This window comes from Brachyhypopomus gauderio, chromosome 15 (genome assembly GCF_052324685.1).
Source record: "Brachyhypopomus gauderio isolate BG-103 chromosome 15, BGAUD_0.2, whole genome shotgun sequence".
Taxonomy (NCBI): domain Eukaryota; kingdom Metazoa; phylum Chordata; class Actinopteri; order Gymnotiformes; family Hypopomidae; genus Brachyhypopomus; species Brachyhypopomus gauderio.
Window position 1 is genome coordinate 20373302 of NC_135225.1, and position 15242 is coordinate 20388543.

At 40.6% G+C, this 15242-nt stretch overlaps 1 protein-coding gene across 2 annotated transcripts in view; it reads right to left on the reverse strand.

Annotated features, from left to right (window-relative positions):
* The window catches only part of csmd1b (CUB and Sushi multiple domains 1b), a 288049-nt gene that overhangs the window by 215579 nt on the left and 57228 nt on the right, over positions 1–15242 (reverse strand). For both annotated transcript variants that reach the window (XM_076974689.1, XM_076974688.1), the window contains exon 2: positions 4523–4739. In XM_076974689.1, coding sequence (XP_076830804.1) covers positions 4523–4739 — 217 coding nt within the window. The remainder of the gene's footprint in view (positions 1–4522; positions 4740–15242) is intronic.

The window sequence follows — 15242 nt, forward strand, 5'->3', positions numbered from 1 at the left end:
GTTAGCAGCTAGCACACTAGCCACTGTGCTAGCGTGTTTATTAAAGAACAGTCACACAACAATGCTACATAATCTCTTTGCTTTTGTCAGTGATTGAACCAGTCATCAAAGACTTTGCGTGAACACGTTAATCTGCTATCACAGCTTCATCCGTCAGCCTCTGCGATCTCTGTGCACCCCACACCAAGCAGGCACTGTTATTTTTAGGTACACAATAAAGACATCACAGCATGGACATTTTTCCATCTGTAATGCACTCTACTATCACACTGCAGTAACATCAATAGAGTTGAACAGCTTCTGCATCATTTTCAGCCATCGATTCATAAACCAACATCAATCTTTATTAATACTGAATGTTGTCACGATCATTCAGAGCACTATAGCTTTGTTTGAAGATTCCATTTCAAAACAGTCATTGATAGAAGCTTCTCAACTTCCTGTAAGATGGTGTGATATGATTTAAGATGCCCTATGACAATTAGGATCTATAAGTGGTCATTCCTGATATTATATATTACAGATATATATTAATATTATGCTATACATGTAAATACACACACACTATGTATATACACACAGTGTTATGTGTGAAGAGTGGGAGGGGATGTATAATCATATTCATAAGAAATATGATAAAGACAACAAGAAATTACTTAATTAGGCTCCTTGATTGAATTTGATGATATTTGTATTATAATCCTTTTTAATAATGACTTTACCAATTCGCTTGTTTCAATGAAAGAAGATAAATGCTTTTTTTTTAAAAAAAAAAACACCCTCTAGCAGGTTTTTCAGACCACTTAAAAATGGCAATAAAGTTCATTAAGCTTATGTGAGCAGCCTGTGAATAGGAAAATCAATGAGTTGGAAGGCATGCAGATGTGTGAGGATGGTTTACTGTATGTACAGCTTGATGAATGTGCTGAGAACGGAATGTCTTTCCAAACTAAATTTGAGATTTAGACATATAATCTTTTCAACACAATCATTTTATTATTTCATATTGCAACCCATGCCTTTTCTGGTTCTATGTTGTGATCTTTCCATGACTTTCCACTACAGGCAGTTGACATGAGGTGTCATGACATCATTACCAAATGCAACATTTCTTCTCAGGCGCTTTGATGCGCCCCCTTTTTATCCTTCTACTTCATAAAGCAGCAGCACAACCTCAGAAAAATGTTTTTACAGCCATTTGTTGAGCCATATACAGGTTTCTTCACTGACTTTCTAGAAAAGGCCTGTGCTTAATGTAACTCATTACGGAGGTTTTCTGGCAGGCCTTAGCCAGGTAAGTCTCAAGGTAAGCTGCACAGGGGACGATGCACTTTGTGTGAGATTCAGTTCACAGCACTCTCAGCTGCAGCTTGATGCAGTTCAACCGCCACCTGCATTCTCTTTTCACATCTTCATTTAAGTCCGAGATTAACTATGTCTTAATGCACATCACGAAAAAAAAAAAAAAACAGCACAGTGCTCGCAATTCCTTCCAGCCTTTCCTCCCAGAGGCAGATCCCAAAATCTCAACAGCCCAGAAAGTTATAAGTATGCTTCTGTGCAAAAAACTATTTTACAGCTCACTGGTCTGTCCAAAAACTACCTCAGTCAACTGGGAAAGAGCGGTCTTCCTATTCTCGTACTCTAACACATTGCCTCATTTTCACTATTTATTTACTAGCACTGTGAATTGCTACTAATGTGTTTGAGCATTGTGCGTTCAATGTGATCATGGCAACAGTTCATCAGGTCCTCAGTCAACTTTAGTCTTTACTTTAGTTACTAAATAACTATAAATCACTTCCTAACTTACAAGCTACATGGATGAAACCAATCAATTTTGAAGCCCATATTCATTCATTTGATATAAACATTATGTTATCGACAGAAATAAAGTTTCTTAATAGTTTAAGTGAAGAATGAAGTGTGCTACAAAACCCCTTTGCTTTCTCACGAGAGTCCTCACTACCTCATATCCTCAATGTTTTCCACCAATGGGCAGAAGGTTAAGTGCTCCATTCTCTATTCTACCCAACATCTCATTGATCAATCTTTGATTCTCCTCAGAAGACTACCTGCATTGCCATCAGTTCAAACCTTCACTTCTATTCTTAAACTATAACAATTGTTTCCATACTTACGCAATGTCTCAGTGATTTACAGAACCTTAAGTACATGAAATATACTCAGTAATAAGCATTGCCTTGATAACAGAAAACCAGTATATCAGCCTGAAAAAGTATCCTGTTATATCTGTTCTTTTTGTGTAGCAACACATAACACAAGGCTCTGTGTATGTAGAAGCAACGGAAAGGGAAGTCAGATCTTCACACTTTCAATAGGCCTAATTCAAAGAGCCCCAAATGAGTCCGCTGGTAACCTGCAGCAGCTCAGGTGAAGTCCAGAATTTTTGTACTACCAAAAATAAAATAGTAGTAGTAGCCTTTCCTTCCCCCTTTACGCACCACAACCAAAAAAACTATTTGTGCCATTTAGGCAAGAAACCAAATGTCCACCCATGGGAAGATGCTAAAGCATATCTGGTTAGCCGGTTGATCGCTAACATTAGCTTTCACCCCACATCCTTCTATATTATTTAGAATTCCATCTGTTGTTCACAACCACACATAGACTGGAATGAAAACGAAGCGGCTTTTTAATCACACCATCACTTATGCAATTCAGTCTGAAACTGAAACAAGTGCGGTGCGCTAATACTTCGTCCCGACTGAAACCGCATGCTAAACAGGCGGACATAAACTTCGACCTTCAACTAGTCATTGTGACTTCAATATTCGGTTTTTATCGTAACTCAAATCAGAGTATTTGAGAGGCATGACTAACCACATGTAGACTTCATTATACAGTGCATATATGACGTCTTACAAAAAACAAGTAAAGCTTTTTAACCTTTTATTTAACACATATTTGATTAATCTCAAAACACCTCTGTAAAAATGGCAGACGTATTAAGCAAAGCAGCACCGTGCGGATACATAGAGGGCTGGATCCAGAACATCACTGTTCTGCACGCACTGGACTGGGCCTCTCTCCTGCCCTGCCTTGATTTACTAGACAGAACTGGCGACTGCCAAACCATAAGTATTATTTCTCAGTAACTACCTTCCAATGCGTTGCCTCTCAGATCAGAGTACTTTAGGCATCTGCAAAATCACTTACATTTTGTCTCTGGCTACTGTTGTACCTGTACAAATGGACCCTTGATCCACTTTGCATGAATTTAGCCATCAATCACATGGTTCTGAAATGACCTTGGAAGCGTAAACAACAACAACAAAACAGTGTGATAATCAAATGTTTATGGGGCTGTTGAGTTGCTCATATGAAAACATCTGACCAAGTCAAAGTCAAATCTTGAAGAGATACATATTGGCCTCCCACTTTAATTTGGTTACAGAACATGAGTTTAGATCAATTTATCTTTACACGCTGTTTCACAATACCTCCTGGTAACGGTGCAGATGAATTAACAGACGCGTCATAGACACAGAGAGAGAGGAAGAGAGAAAGAAGAAGGGAGGAAGGTGAAAGAGAAAGGAAAAACAGAGAGAAGCATCAAGCCACATGAAGAGACTTACCAGTAATATTAGTTATTGGACAGGGCTAAGTGCATTTCAAGTCCGTGGTCACCTTCATACATTTCAAGCCCCCTACCGTAACACCACAAGTGCACGTCACATCTATACCACTGGCACTCAAAGTGCTCCTTAAATAGAATCTCACAGTGGACTTGGTTTGCACAAATGCAACCTCTGACTACCTGGTGTGGTGGCCACATTTTATTTTAACCTCACAGTTGCTTAACCATTTAAAACACTTTTTTGGATCAGCAAGCGTTTTTGATTCTATATTGCTCCAATGTATAAAAACTGTGCAGCTCAACATCTGTCTCAGAAGTGTTAAATCTTTGTGTTAATTGTCAGGTGCTTAAAAGAATTCTGCATCTAATTATAGGCACTCCATGTTGGCCAAGAGCTTGAGCACTTTGCTTTCAGGTCTATTGATCATGGCTGTTCATAAAACACTTTGAGCTCCTCTAAAATGCTTCACACAATACCCATACCTCCAAGCATTCTTTAAAAGTAGAGACACTATAGAACCTCCATACTGGAACTGCAAACCTGCACAAAACTTTAATTAGAAACTCTCCTTTTTTCCCCAAGATATGGTAGGAGGGTTTTTTTATATAATCTTTGCATAAAATGATCTGGTACTATTTATATTTAAATAAAGCCCTATTGAGATTTTTGAGCGCAGTCAGAAGAGACGTTAAAGGAGCCTTTCCCCGTTGCCTGGGTGTGCTCGAATGATGAGGTAACATGTGCACACTTCCTGGAACGATGGAGCCGTGTTAGCATCCGTGTCCGATTTCACAGTAAAACAGTGACCTGTTGAATGTGCTCCGTGGCACTGGAGGTGATGACAGGGCGCTGGGGAGGGAGGGGTGGGGTTGTGTGGGGAGGGCGGCGTGGGTGGTGAGGAGACGATGAAGGGCTCCTACCTCATCTTCAGGTTGCCCGGTTGCGGCTGCCCGTCGTAAATGGAGACGATGTCGAAGTCCTCCTCCAGCGCAAAGGTGTGAAAGGACAGCTGGATCCTGTTGCGTTCGCCCGTCACTATGATCCACGTGCAGTTGGCGTAATTGGGGTAGCCGTGTGGGAAGCCAGGACTCTCTACGGTTCCGTTCATGCCTTGTACCACGCCACCGCATGGCTGACCTGGGGGACAGAACCAAAGGACAATCATTCGCCCTTAAATTCCAAAATTCACGTATTAGTTATGAATCCACCGGACATCTGTTGCAATTTGTTACATTAACAGGAGCCAGATTCATAAAAACATCAGATTTTAACCTCAACCTCAAAGTCAAAGTCAAAGTCAAATTTATTTATATAGTGCTTTTTACAACACAAAGCAGCTTTACAATCGTATGGGTCCAGATCCCTAATGAGCAAGCCAAAGGTGACAGTGGCATGCACCTCACAAAAACAGCTACAGAGAGTTGTTTGAGTTTTGCTATTATTCTCAGTCGTCTATGTTAAACTGATCTTCAGGGCTTTGGTTAACTAACTCCAGTCAAAGTCATATCAAAAACAGTGATGATCAAATTACTTGTCCTTCTTATAGGAAATTATGTTATTGATTGGCATACAAAATCTTTTTAGAAAAATAACAAAAAATAATAAAACTAAATCATAGATTATGTATTCTCAATGTGGCTGACAGGAAACTTTTCCAGACAGAAATCAGCCCTAAATCTATTCTCTCTTTGGTTTAACTGCTTACAGTGGATATGGGAACAACAATGTTCTAAATCTGTATCTAAATTCTAAATATGTATATATAATAGAGTGTGCTATATGATACATAATTTATCCACTGTATATAAATAGGTTGTAACCTCTCTGCAGGCTGCAATGAGATTTTTTGAGGACTGGTCTTAAGCACTATAAAAAATGTAAACAAACACAAAATATAAACACTCTTAGGATAGATTTCTTTTCAAAATATGTGTCAATCTGGCTGTCAATTCAAGGTAGCATTAACATTAAGTAGCTATATTTAACCCATCAGAACGATGGTAGTGAGGATCATGCCTTGCTGGTCGCTTTTATTAACTGACAAACCCGACATTTATTTGTGTGTAATTTTGTTATTGGAACAATGACGGGTTCCTACTGTGCTGGCCACCAGAAGGCCTCTAAACGCCACTGGAGTAATCTCCCACACTCTGAGCACTGCCATGGGCTTTGACTTGTTCTTGTGTTCTCCACTCACGACGACCTCCCTACTCTATCCTAAGTTGCCTCGTCTTTCGCACAAGAAAGAGTGCGCAATCAAAGTCCAGCGTTCGCACCACATGCCACGTTGCATCTCGATCATCAGCAATGCATTTGGGTCCATTAAAGAAGTGTATAATCCTTGATGAAAAGAGATTATACCATTGTCCTTTCAACCTCTCTGACTTTTTCCCTCTGAATAAGGCTAAATCTTCCCACCCTCAGCCGCGCACCATTAACTGAGGGTACACAGACAGGATTGTGTCTGCATATAGATGCTGCCATTGATTCCGGCTCGCTGGTATTGCGGCTCCCGGCACAGCACAGCTTCACGTCAGTCTTCTTGGCACTTTTTGCCAGGCGAACAGCGAAGCCCAGCTCAAAGAAACACAAAAAAAACTGTCTCAGCCCTTAAGTAAACGGCAAAAGTTTGCTCAGAGAAATATGACTGCGCTCTGCTGTTTTACCATTGTCTGCTTAAATCGTTTTAGTGTGTTTAATGCTACGAGAAGAGCAAGAAGCCAAGAACCCCCCCAAGCAAGGGCTAAAGTCTTCATGACTTCAAGACCCTTCACGTGTTCTGTGGCATTTCACTGCCAGAAAGTTGCTGTGCAATGCTGAGCATACAAAATGTCATTTAAACCCTCTTGAAAGGGACTTCCCTGTCCCTGTGCCTCCTGTCAATACAACATGGGGTGAGGGTGGGTGGGATAAATCATGTGTTCTCCGTGGGGTCGTGACCCCATCGTTCCTTCCATACTCTCACTCCTTCATTAATCACACCAGTCTTCCTCACCTTTCAGCCATGCACCCATTCATCACTGGTTGCTCCAAGTGTGGACCCAGCATGATGGAAAAGAGCCATTTGACGGAGCAGCTTTCAGCTGAAGCTTAAATAATTGTCTCCCTTTCGACTGATTCAAAACATAATCAGTCAGCACATTAACATCCAGCAATGGGTGCAAAGGTTGATGAGGGCAACCGCTCATAATGTTCTGTAGTGGGAATTCATCAGTCCAGTGTTGCATGGTTCGAGAGGGCCAAGACGTTCACCTAAGTGTTCAGCCGCAGTACAGGCCAGAACTTACCGCATGACCAGTTACTTTAAAGTGTTTTCAAATGCGTCAACTTTCCTTTTGAAGCCATGGCTGTGCTATAGAAGATTCTGGAAACAAGGAGGTCCAGCTGGTACATGATCGAGGCCTGGGAGCCATGAGAAACATTAAGCAGGTGTTTCATAACACCAGATTCCACGGAGAGATGATCCGCAGCCCACAGACGAGGTGCACCATCTCAGAGAGCTCCTGGCACTCGCTGCGCAAAATACACACGCCTAGAAGACACCCGTTGCAGCTAGATGTTGAAATCTATATGCAGGCCAAAAACTTCAACCATTTGTAAGCTTTATTTTCAGCACGGGTATCTAGAAGCGTTTGCGATGAAAGCTGTGCGTTAGCATCTATATCATGACATTGTCTTAATATTGTGCTAACATCTGCACACCTGTGGTAGCCAGTGCAGTTTCCCCTGCTTATCACTCGCCTCGTCTGTGGACGATGTCCCAGTGGACTGCATCTGACAACCAACACGCTCACTACTGTTAAAACAAGACGTTCCTCTTAATCAAACCATCCCTTATTAACACATTAAATACCACAGTGGTTTTAAAGCTGCAAAGACCGTAGCCCTCAGCCAATAGCTGTTGAGCAGGGCCTGACAACCAGACGCTGTTCATATGTACGAACACCAAACTTTAAACATACAGACAAGGGCAGCACAGACATACAGACGAGCGTACAAAGCACTGCACCAAGACATGGAAGAGTTCAGAGTCACGCTCAGAGTCACACCAAGAAAGACACTCAAAATGACAGTGGACCAGGACATAACCAAGGCTCAGACACCACGAATTACTCTGTGACACTTTGAAAAGAGTAGCAACACCAATGGAGAATTCGCAGCCCATTGGTTGATTGCCATTATACATGATACACGTGTTCACAGCAAGTGCTGGGAGTTAGTAGACTGGCCATTTGGAAGGTGGGTAAGTCAAGGGAGTGACCACAAGAGGCTCTCCAATCTAGGGCTAGAGTGCCACAGCATTACAGAGCTTAGTATTTTAGTAGTGCAAGAGCTGGAGAAATATGAAGCCCTCCAAGAGGCATAGTCCTAGTTTATTTGAAGGATTTGATCAAATGCTCAATCATATACTGTATGTCTGTCCCCTTGGCTGACCTACACACCTTACATGTATTGTTTCATCCACCTACACTCCCAGTTGTGGTTCCTTTTCAAGTGTTAACTCCATTTTAACTCCAACTTGATTCATTTCTTCTGTCAGCATTATTATGGCGAGGCATGAGGGCTGAAAGAGTTTCACTTCTCTTAATATTAACTGTCATTTTTTTCCCCTGGTTTGGAGCATTAATGAAATAGCGACATAATGTAAGATGAGATATAGAATCAGCATTGTGCAATGACTCACATCTGCAGTAGACGCGCATGCTAACACATGCTGGAATCAACATAAACATAAAAAATAATAAAATATGAAGAAAAACAAGAAATACTTTTTCATAGGTAAAACATATTTTTCTAGTTTAGGCCCAGGTAGCAGATATTTACCTCATGGAGGACCAATCACAGATTACATCATATATATATATATGCGTCTAGGTCAAGATTTTGTGTAGTGAAATAGCGAATAGTGTTCAGCATGTTATCCAACGATTATGCAGCACTGACTTAGAAAACGGTTCACATTTTCATCTGAGTCTCTAGTTGAGCGTGATGGCTGCCCTCCTATCCGCGTTCTGGAATACAGATGAACGCTGTTTGTGGGCTGCAAGGCTACTCTGCCCTTGCCATACACTGCCTTGTAATCTATGGAAAGAAATACAGCCTTAATTGTCCTACTGATAGTATTTGGTATTGATTTGTAGGTGTTATCACCATAGTGCCCCACCTGAGGTCAGCAGTCAATAAATTCCCCTGTGGTTTCTTGGGTATAGCAGCAGTCACATACTGAAATGGATGACATTGAATAAACAGCTACAGCAAGTTCACTAAAACAAGGAAAACCTGCAAATACTGGCACCAGAGTTATGTGAATTGTACGTATAACTCGAAGCATAGTATTTAATAGATCAAATGCTAAGTACAATTATGTGAGTGGCCTATTAATATTAGCGACCCCATAAGTAAGCAGACTTTTTAAGTCGTTCACGTTGGAATAATGGAAGACCTCTTGATCGCATTCATATAGAGTGTCAGTAATGCCTTAGAAAAACACTTAGAAATGCAGTATATCTCTCAGTTGGGGAGGAGGTGTCTCCTTACATTCAGTACGCTGTTATAGGAAGTGCACTCTCACCAGTCTCACAGCAGTACATAAAACAAGGGTTTCTCCTAATCTGGTTAAAGGAACTCAGGGTGTTTCGAAACCTTTACTGGAATAACCAGACAGCAGAATCATACTGCAGTCCATCACTGCAGTCAAAATGACATCAGTCCTAACTCTGCACATGGGACAACATCGTTTGCACATTAAATTGAGTTCATTCAAGTTATTAAATAGCACTCCACTCAATGCCCTTGATGGAAAAAGGAAAACAAAACAACACTAAATCAAACATTCGTTCAAACCTCAAGGTGAACTCTACATTCACTGAATATACCATTGACACAGGCATGTCATGACAACACCACTTATTTCCTATTGACTGTACAAATGGAGGTTTGGTGACTGCTTGGATAGCATCACTGAGAGACTCTGTAACACATCTGAATGAAACATGCCTTGATTCATGGAGAAATCCCACATCTGTGCATGCATTAGTCCTAACAGGCCAACAAAAGTGGCCGTGGATCACAGCCAGTAGAGAAAAATCATCATTCTTCAGAACACATGGTTATTTTTGCTACTGGTGTTAGTGTTACCATTGTACATTCAAGTTTACCATCGCACACCACAAATAAATATCTGTTCACTCATCATGTGAATGCTGCATTATCTCCAACATTCTTTCCGAGTCATAAACATATCTACCCAGACAATTTAACTGTACTGTGACTACAGTAAACTGACAACAGCTTTGTGTAAAGTCAAATATCCGCAGGATTGAAAGCCCATATGCATTATTAATGATTAAAGGCACTCAGTTGAATTCAGTGTATATAGTGTACACATACTGATACAGCCCAGCAGGCAACAAAAACTATAAAACAACAATACAAACTCAGAAAAAGAGAAAAACACTCCTTGAGAGGTTTATGACACCTTGAACCCTAGTAATCACCTTAATTACCTTTGCGACCTTGAGAAAAATCCAGCACATATATTGCAAGAGGTGTCACTTCCCAGACAAATGCAAGGATTTCCCCTCCACGTACACACATACATCAGCCCCCTCTAACTGATGCATTCAAGGTTCCCAGGGCTCAGAGTAAATTAAAAAACCCCTATGAATAAACATAGTTTGCCTTTCAGAGGTCACCAACACAAGAAGGCAGTTATGTGCCACGAAAGAGATTATTTACCAGAACATGGTAACATTTATGTGTTATATGAAAAACTCATGGAATTTCACCAGTAGTAGAATTGTGGAATTCATTGTCCCTTTCAATCTGTTATTTTTTATAAGTAGCACTTACACTGTAGACCCTGTGTCTCCCTGGTGGCATAAGCTTATTCAAACTAGCAAGCTGTTCCTCCTTATCCTAGTCCTGCTACTCTCCATGAAGTTAGGCAACGGCGTGGTTATCAAAGTAAGCCAGCAGGGTCCTGATTGGTGGAGCGAGTTTATGGCTGCAGTTTCAGTTGAAAATCCAGTTGACCTCAGACATTATGGTTCTCTTACGACATTGTAATGGATTTTTGAGAATGTAATGCGTATTTATGAATTTGATTTAACAAACAGGGCTGACGAACAAAAAAGAAGGGAAAAGTTTCCCATGAATTCCAACGAGGCCCTAATATCTCTGGTGTATGTTTTTGCTCAGCAGGTCTTTTGAACAAAATTCCTAAGGCGCACCTGGCTTTGGCAAACTGAGACTGATGTTCTTTTCTTAGGATTCGCAAAAACACGATGTGGATGAAATGTGCTCTATGCATGAAAAAGACTACTTTTGGCAAAAGTCTACTCCCAAATGGTTCGCACAGCAGCTCCTGCCCCCAAGCGCCGGAAAGCACCGTAGGCACCTGCTGCAAACATCAAAGCAGGCATCTTGTCCTCGCAATGCCCTCTTCTGAACCTTCATCCAAAGCCGGCCAACGCAATGTTTACAAAAGGCCGTTAGATAAACACTTCCGCACAATCACCTTGTGCGTCCGACCCTTGCTCTATGCTCTGTTCCAAGTGGCACGCTGAAGCCATCTCCAGAGCTCCTTCCAGCTTTTGTTAGATGAGACCAGTTCCACCTCCAGCTACTCAAACTGAAAGTGCCGTGTCTATGATCCTCATGAAGATCCCCCCTGGTTAACAGCATGAAATGCCTGATCGTTTTGGGCAATTTTAAGATCTCCCTCCATTCAGTGGAAAGAAATATAGATTTAATGGTTCCTTTTAAGGCATTGCATGAGTTTAAGGGATGAGAGTGTTATCAGAAAAAAATTTAATTTCTCACTGACTATTGTGAACAGAACCTTAGTTTAATACTGATTACTGGTCTAGATTTGATTATTCTAAAAATGGGATTTTTAGCCAATTATTGAACAAATTTCTGCTTTCTCTGGAGGCACATTAAAATGAAGTCAAATCAAGATGAATGTCTAAAATGAAGTCTTTTCACCAGGGTACACACCTACATATGGCACACCATTCATCTTCCCCACATTTGATGCAAATCATAATAACCGACCTGTACTAGGCCAGTTGAAGTAATTTGTGAAGGATGCATACAGATCAAGATATTACATAAATGCAAATGCTGTAGGGTCTGTCAATTACTTTACCCATACATATACATGCACATATAATGGGAAATGCTTAGCATACTGGCAAATATACAGCCTTGTAGCACATAGAGACACGTCACTCCTACACCACCAATCAATCACAATTCATAGCATTGAGAATCTCATTCAGTTAGCCCTAACCTAACTGCGTATAGTGCCACCGTAACTTAATCACACACACACACACACACACACACACACACACACACACACACACACACACACACACACACACACACACACACTAGCAATGTTATTTATTTATTTGTTTGCAGTAGTAATAGCAACCGTTCTACCATTTAGTTTATTTTACTTCAGTCACTACACTAACTTATTGCAGCCCATCAATAACATTTTTTAGATTGTCAAATCATATTCCTTATCCATGGTCTTTATACCATTTAACATCCATTTTTGTGTTTATCATTCATCACTTGATCTAACCTATGTATTGAATTTCTAACTCTAGAACCTTGCACATTGTTAGCACAATCATATATCCTTACTGTAATTTTATATTCTTATTTCCATGGCTTAACAAATAATGTGGGGAACTAAAAATGTGTCACAGCAACACAACTCAGAACACAATAATATCTGCATGTGAGGCATTGTGAAAACTGCATCCATAGTTATTTATTATGGTTTGATTGTGTCATCCAGGAAAGAATGTTAAATTAGCAACTGACTCCTGACCCTACTCAGCCATCAAGATTTGTGGAATAATGGAGATGTGAATTATACACACATCTTTACAATCAACATGGACCATGATATTTTAATATGGTTCCCTGTGTAAATGACATTAAATAAAAACCAGTGTAAAAGAGCAGTGGTCTTTAATTTAGTTGGCCTATAATGCTAGTGTATATCTCTGGTGCATCTCCTCAGTTTCTTCTCCCCCTCTCTCATTCAGAATGTCTTATTTATTCTTATTGAGTGAAGATGTTTTTGAAGGTTTTTCACAGAATACAGAATTACATACTGTAAAACACTGTTGCACTGCAGTGAAGTTTTCAATAGTGAGCTTGAATTCCTATTATCTCAAAGTAACTACTCTAAATTGTCACTCTGTTTCTTAGGACCCTAAAACTTTTGTTTTTTATATATATATTAAGAACAAAATTAAAGTTAGAAAATCTCCCCTGTGGTGAAACAGGCTAGTCTTGACTAGCATCCGCGTCTTAGGTGTGTGGGCCACAGCGCCCCCTACTGACCAAACTAACACGGTGCATCCTAACCCACATGGCCAACTGCTTGGGAAGAGCCCTCTGTATACTTACTGGAATATTTTAGCACGACTGAGTGACAGCGCACTTTGGAGAGCGGATTTGAAAGTGACAGATTGTGAAGCGGCATTAAAACTTTCCTCCACACATGAATAAAGTTGCAGAGCAGGCTGCTTTAATCCTTCGTTACCATGGTGACATCAGTCCCGGCAGTACGACTCTGTGCTGGAATTATGCAGTGCTTGATCTTTCTGACCAAAATACCACGAATATTGGCTAACAACATTGTAAATGAGCACACAAGGAGAACACCCAACATGTACATGTTCCCTGTTCCAGTTGGCCTCTTACTCGCCCTGCTTAGTTGTACATTAATCCCACGTTTTAACGTTACAACAGACGTGTGCTGCTAAACAGCGTTTACATTTTCTCCGAAGAAATGGCATTGTCACTCCCACCGCCACACACCAGTGGGGAACCGTCAGGGCCCTCTACGCCCTCTCAGAGGGCCTAAAAATATTCTTAAAACATAAATATATATAATATAATTTATCCAATTTTATTTTATCTACTTACAGTTTGACAATCGACATCTAAAAAATTACAAAAATATAAGCAAATAAATTATTCAACCGTGTCTGTTGGAAGGTGAGGGGTTAAGTGGAAGACTGTGAGCCTGAGTCTCCCCCTATCAGGACTGTGATGCCCGCTGTTCGTTTACAGAGGGCCTGGCAGTTATAATTCAGCGCAATACCAGTTTCAAATGACATTAAAATTGACCAATCATATCTTCCCTCTTAGTGGGCGGGCTTAACTGTATGATAATTTCCGCCCGCTGTGGCGACGCTAGCTGTCGTTAGCGTACCACCGCTAGCTAGTTTCGATTCATTCCTTTGATGCCCTCGTGCGCGTTGTTTACATATTCCGCTCCCGAGGAACACGGAGCTGTGAACCTTATTTTGTTGGAATTTTGTTGGAGAGAGAGAGAGAGATTAATGATCAAATCAACATGGGAAGTGGGCTAAATGAAGTTTTGTCCTGAAGAAGCAAGCACGTTTCCTCAGCGCCGCTCATGTTTAAGGGCGGCGCTAAAAGTTTCCTGACTGAAGTAAAACACAGAAGCTTGTGCGATTAGGAAGGAATATTGATAGCATTACTCATCACTTATTCGTAATTTCCTTTCACTGCTCCTATTCCAATGTAGAAAATGCAAAAAGAGATTTATTTTGTCCAGAACAGAACACAGAACTTCATGCTGTAAAACACTGTTCCACTGCAGTGAAGTCTTCAATAGTGAGCTTGAATTCCTATTATCTGAAAGTAACTACTCTAAATTGTCACTCTGTTTTAAAGATCTTAGGAGTAGCCTGGAGTTATGACTAAGCTGTTAGAGCTGAGATGATGTATTGTTACTCAAAAAGTGGCATAATATGGAAAACTGGCATGTGCCCCAAACTGTCATTGAGAGTCCCAACACTAAAAGACCAGAGTGGAGTCATCTATCCAATTGAAGGCCTGGTTGAAATATATGCATATGCATAAAATAAGACAGAAAGCTCCTGTCTAAATATGTTCCCATCATGTGCAGTAAAATGACCATGTTGTGTGTGTTTGTATCCACGTGTTGAATTATCATGTAGTCTTTCCTAGACTAGTCCTAAAGCTATAGGCTAATATTTTAATCCACTTATATCCCATGCTATTTAATTCAAGTCTAGACTTCATGTATGTCCAGGAAACAGGAAAGTGTTAATCCACCCCTTTATATTTTTCTACATTGGTATAAAGAACTGATACCAAAGTTTTGGTATATAATATGTCCCAAAAGTGAAAAAAATGCATCGTGGTTAAAAACTATGAAGAGAATGTGTTTCATGTTAATGAAGGCTCTATTTCTAGCAGTGTTAAGAGGTTGACTGACAGATCATGTATTGATCAATGGAAAGAACTACTGCAGCAGGTATATTAAAGTGTGTTCTCTTCTGATGGCAGGTGGTATGAACAGGCTACATGGCCAGATAAGAGAGGCCTGCACTCATGGTTAGATAGAACCCCAACCTGGACAAGAGGCCAACTGAGCATGATTGGATTTTGTGTCTGAAATAAACGGCAAACGAATGAGATAGATATGAAACAGCCTCACAGGCTGGAATGAGAGAGCAAGAATGTGTGTGTGTGTGTGTGTGTGTGTGTGTGTGTGTGTGTGTGTGTGTGTGTGTGTGTGTGTGTGTGTGTGTGTGTGTTACAGAGAGGGAG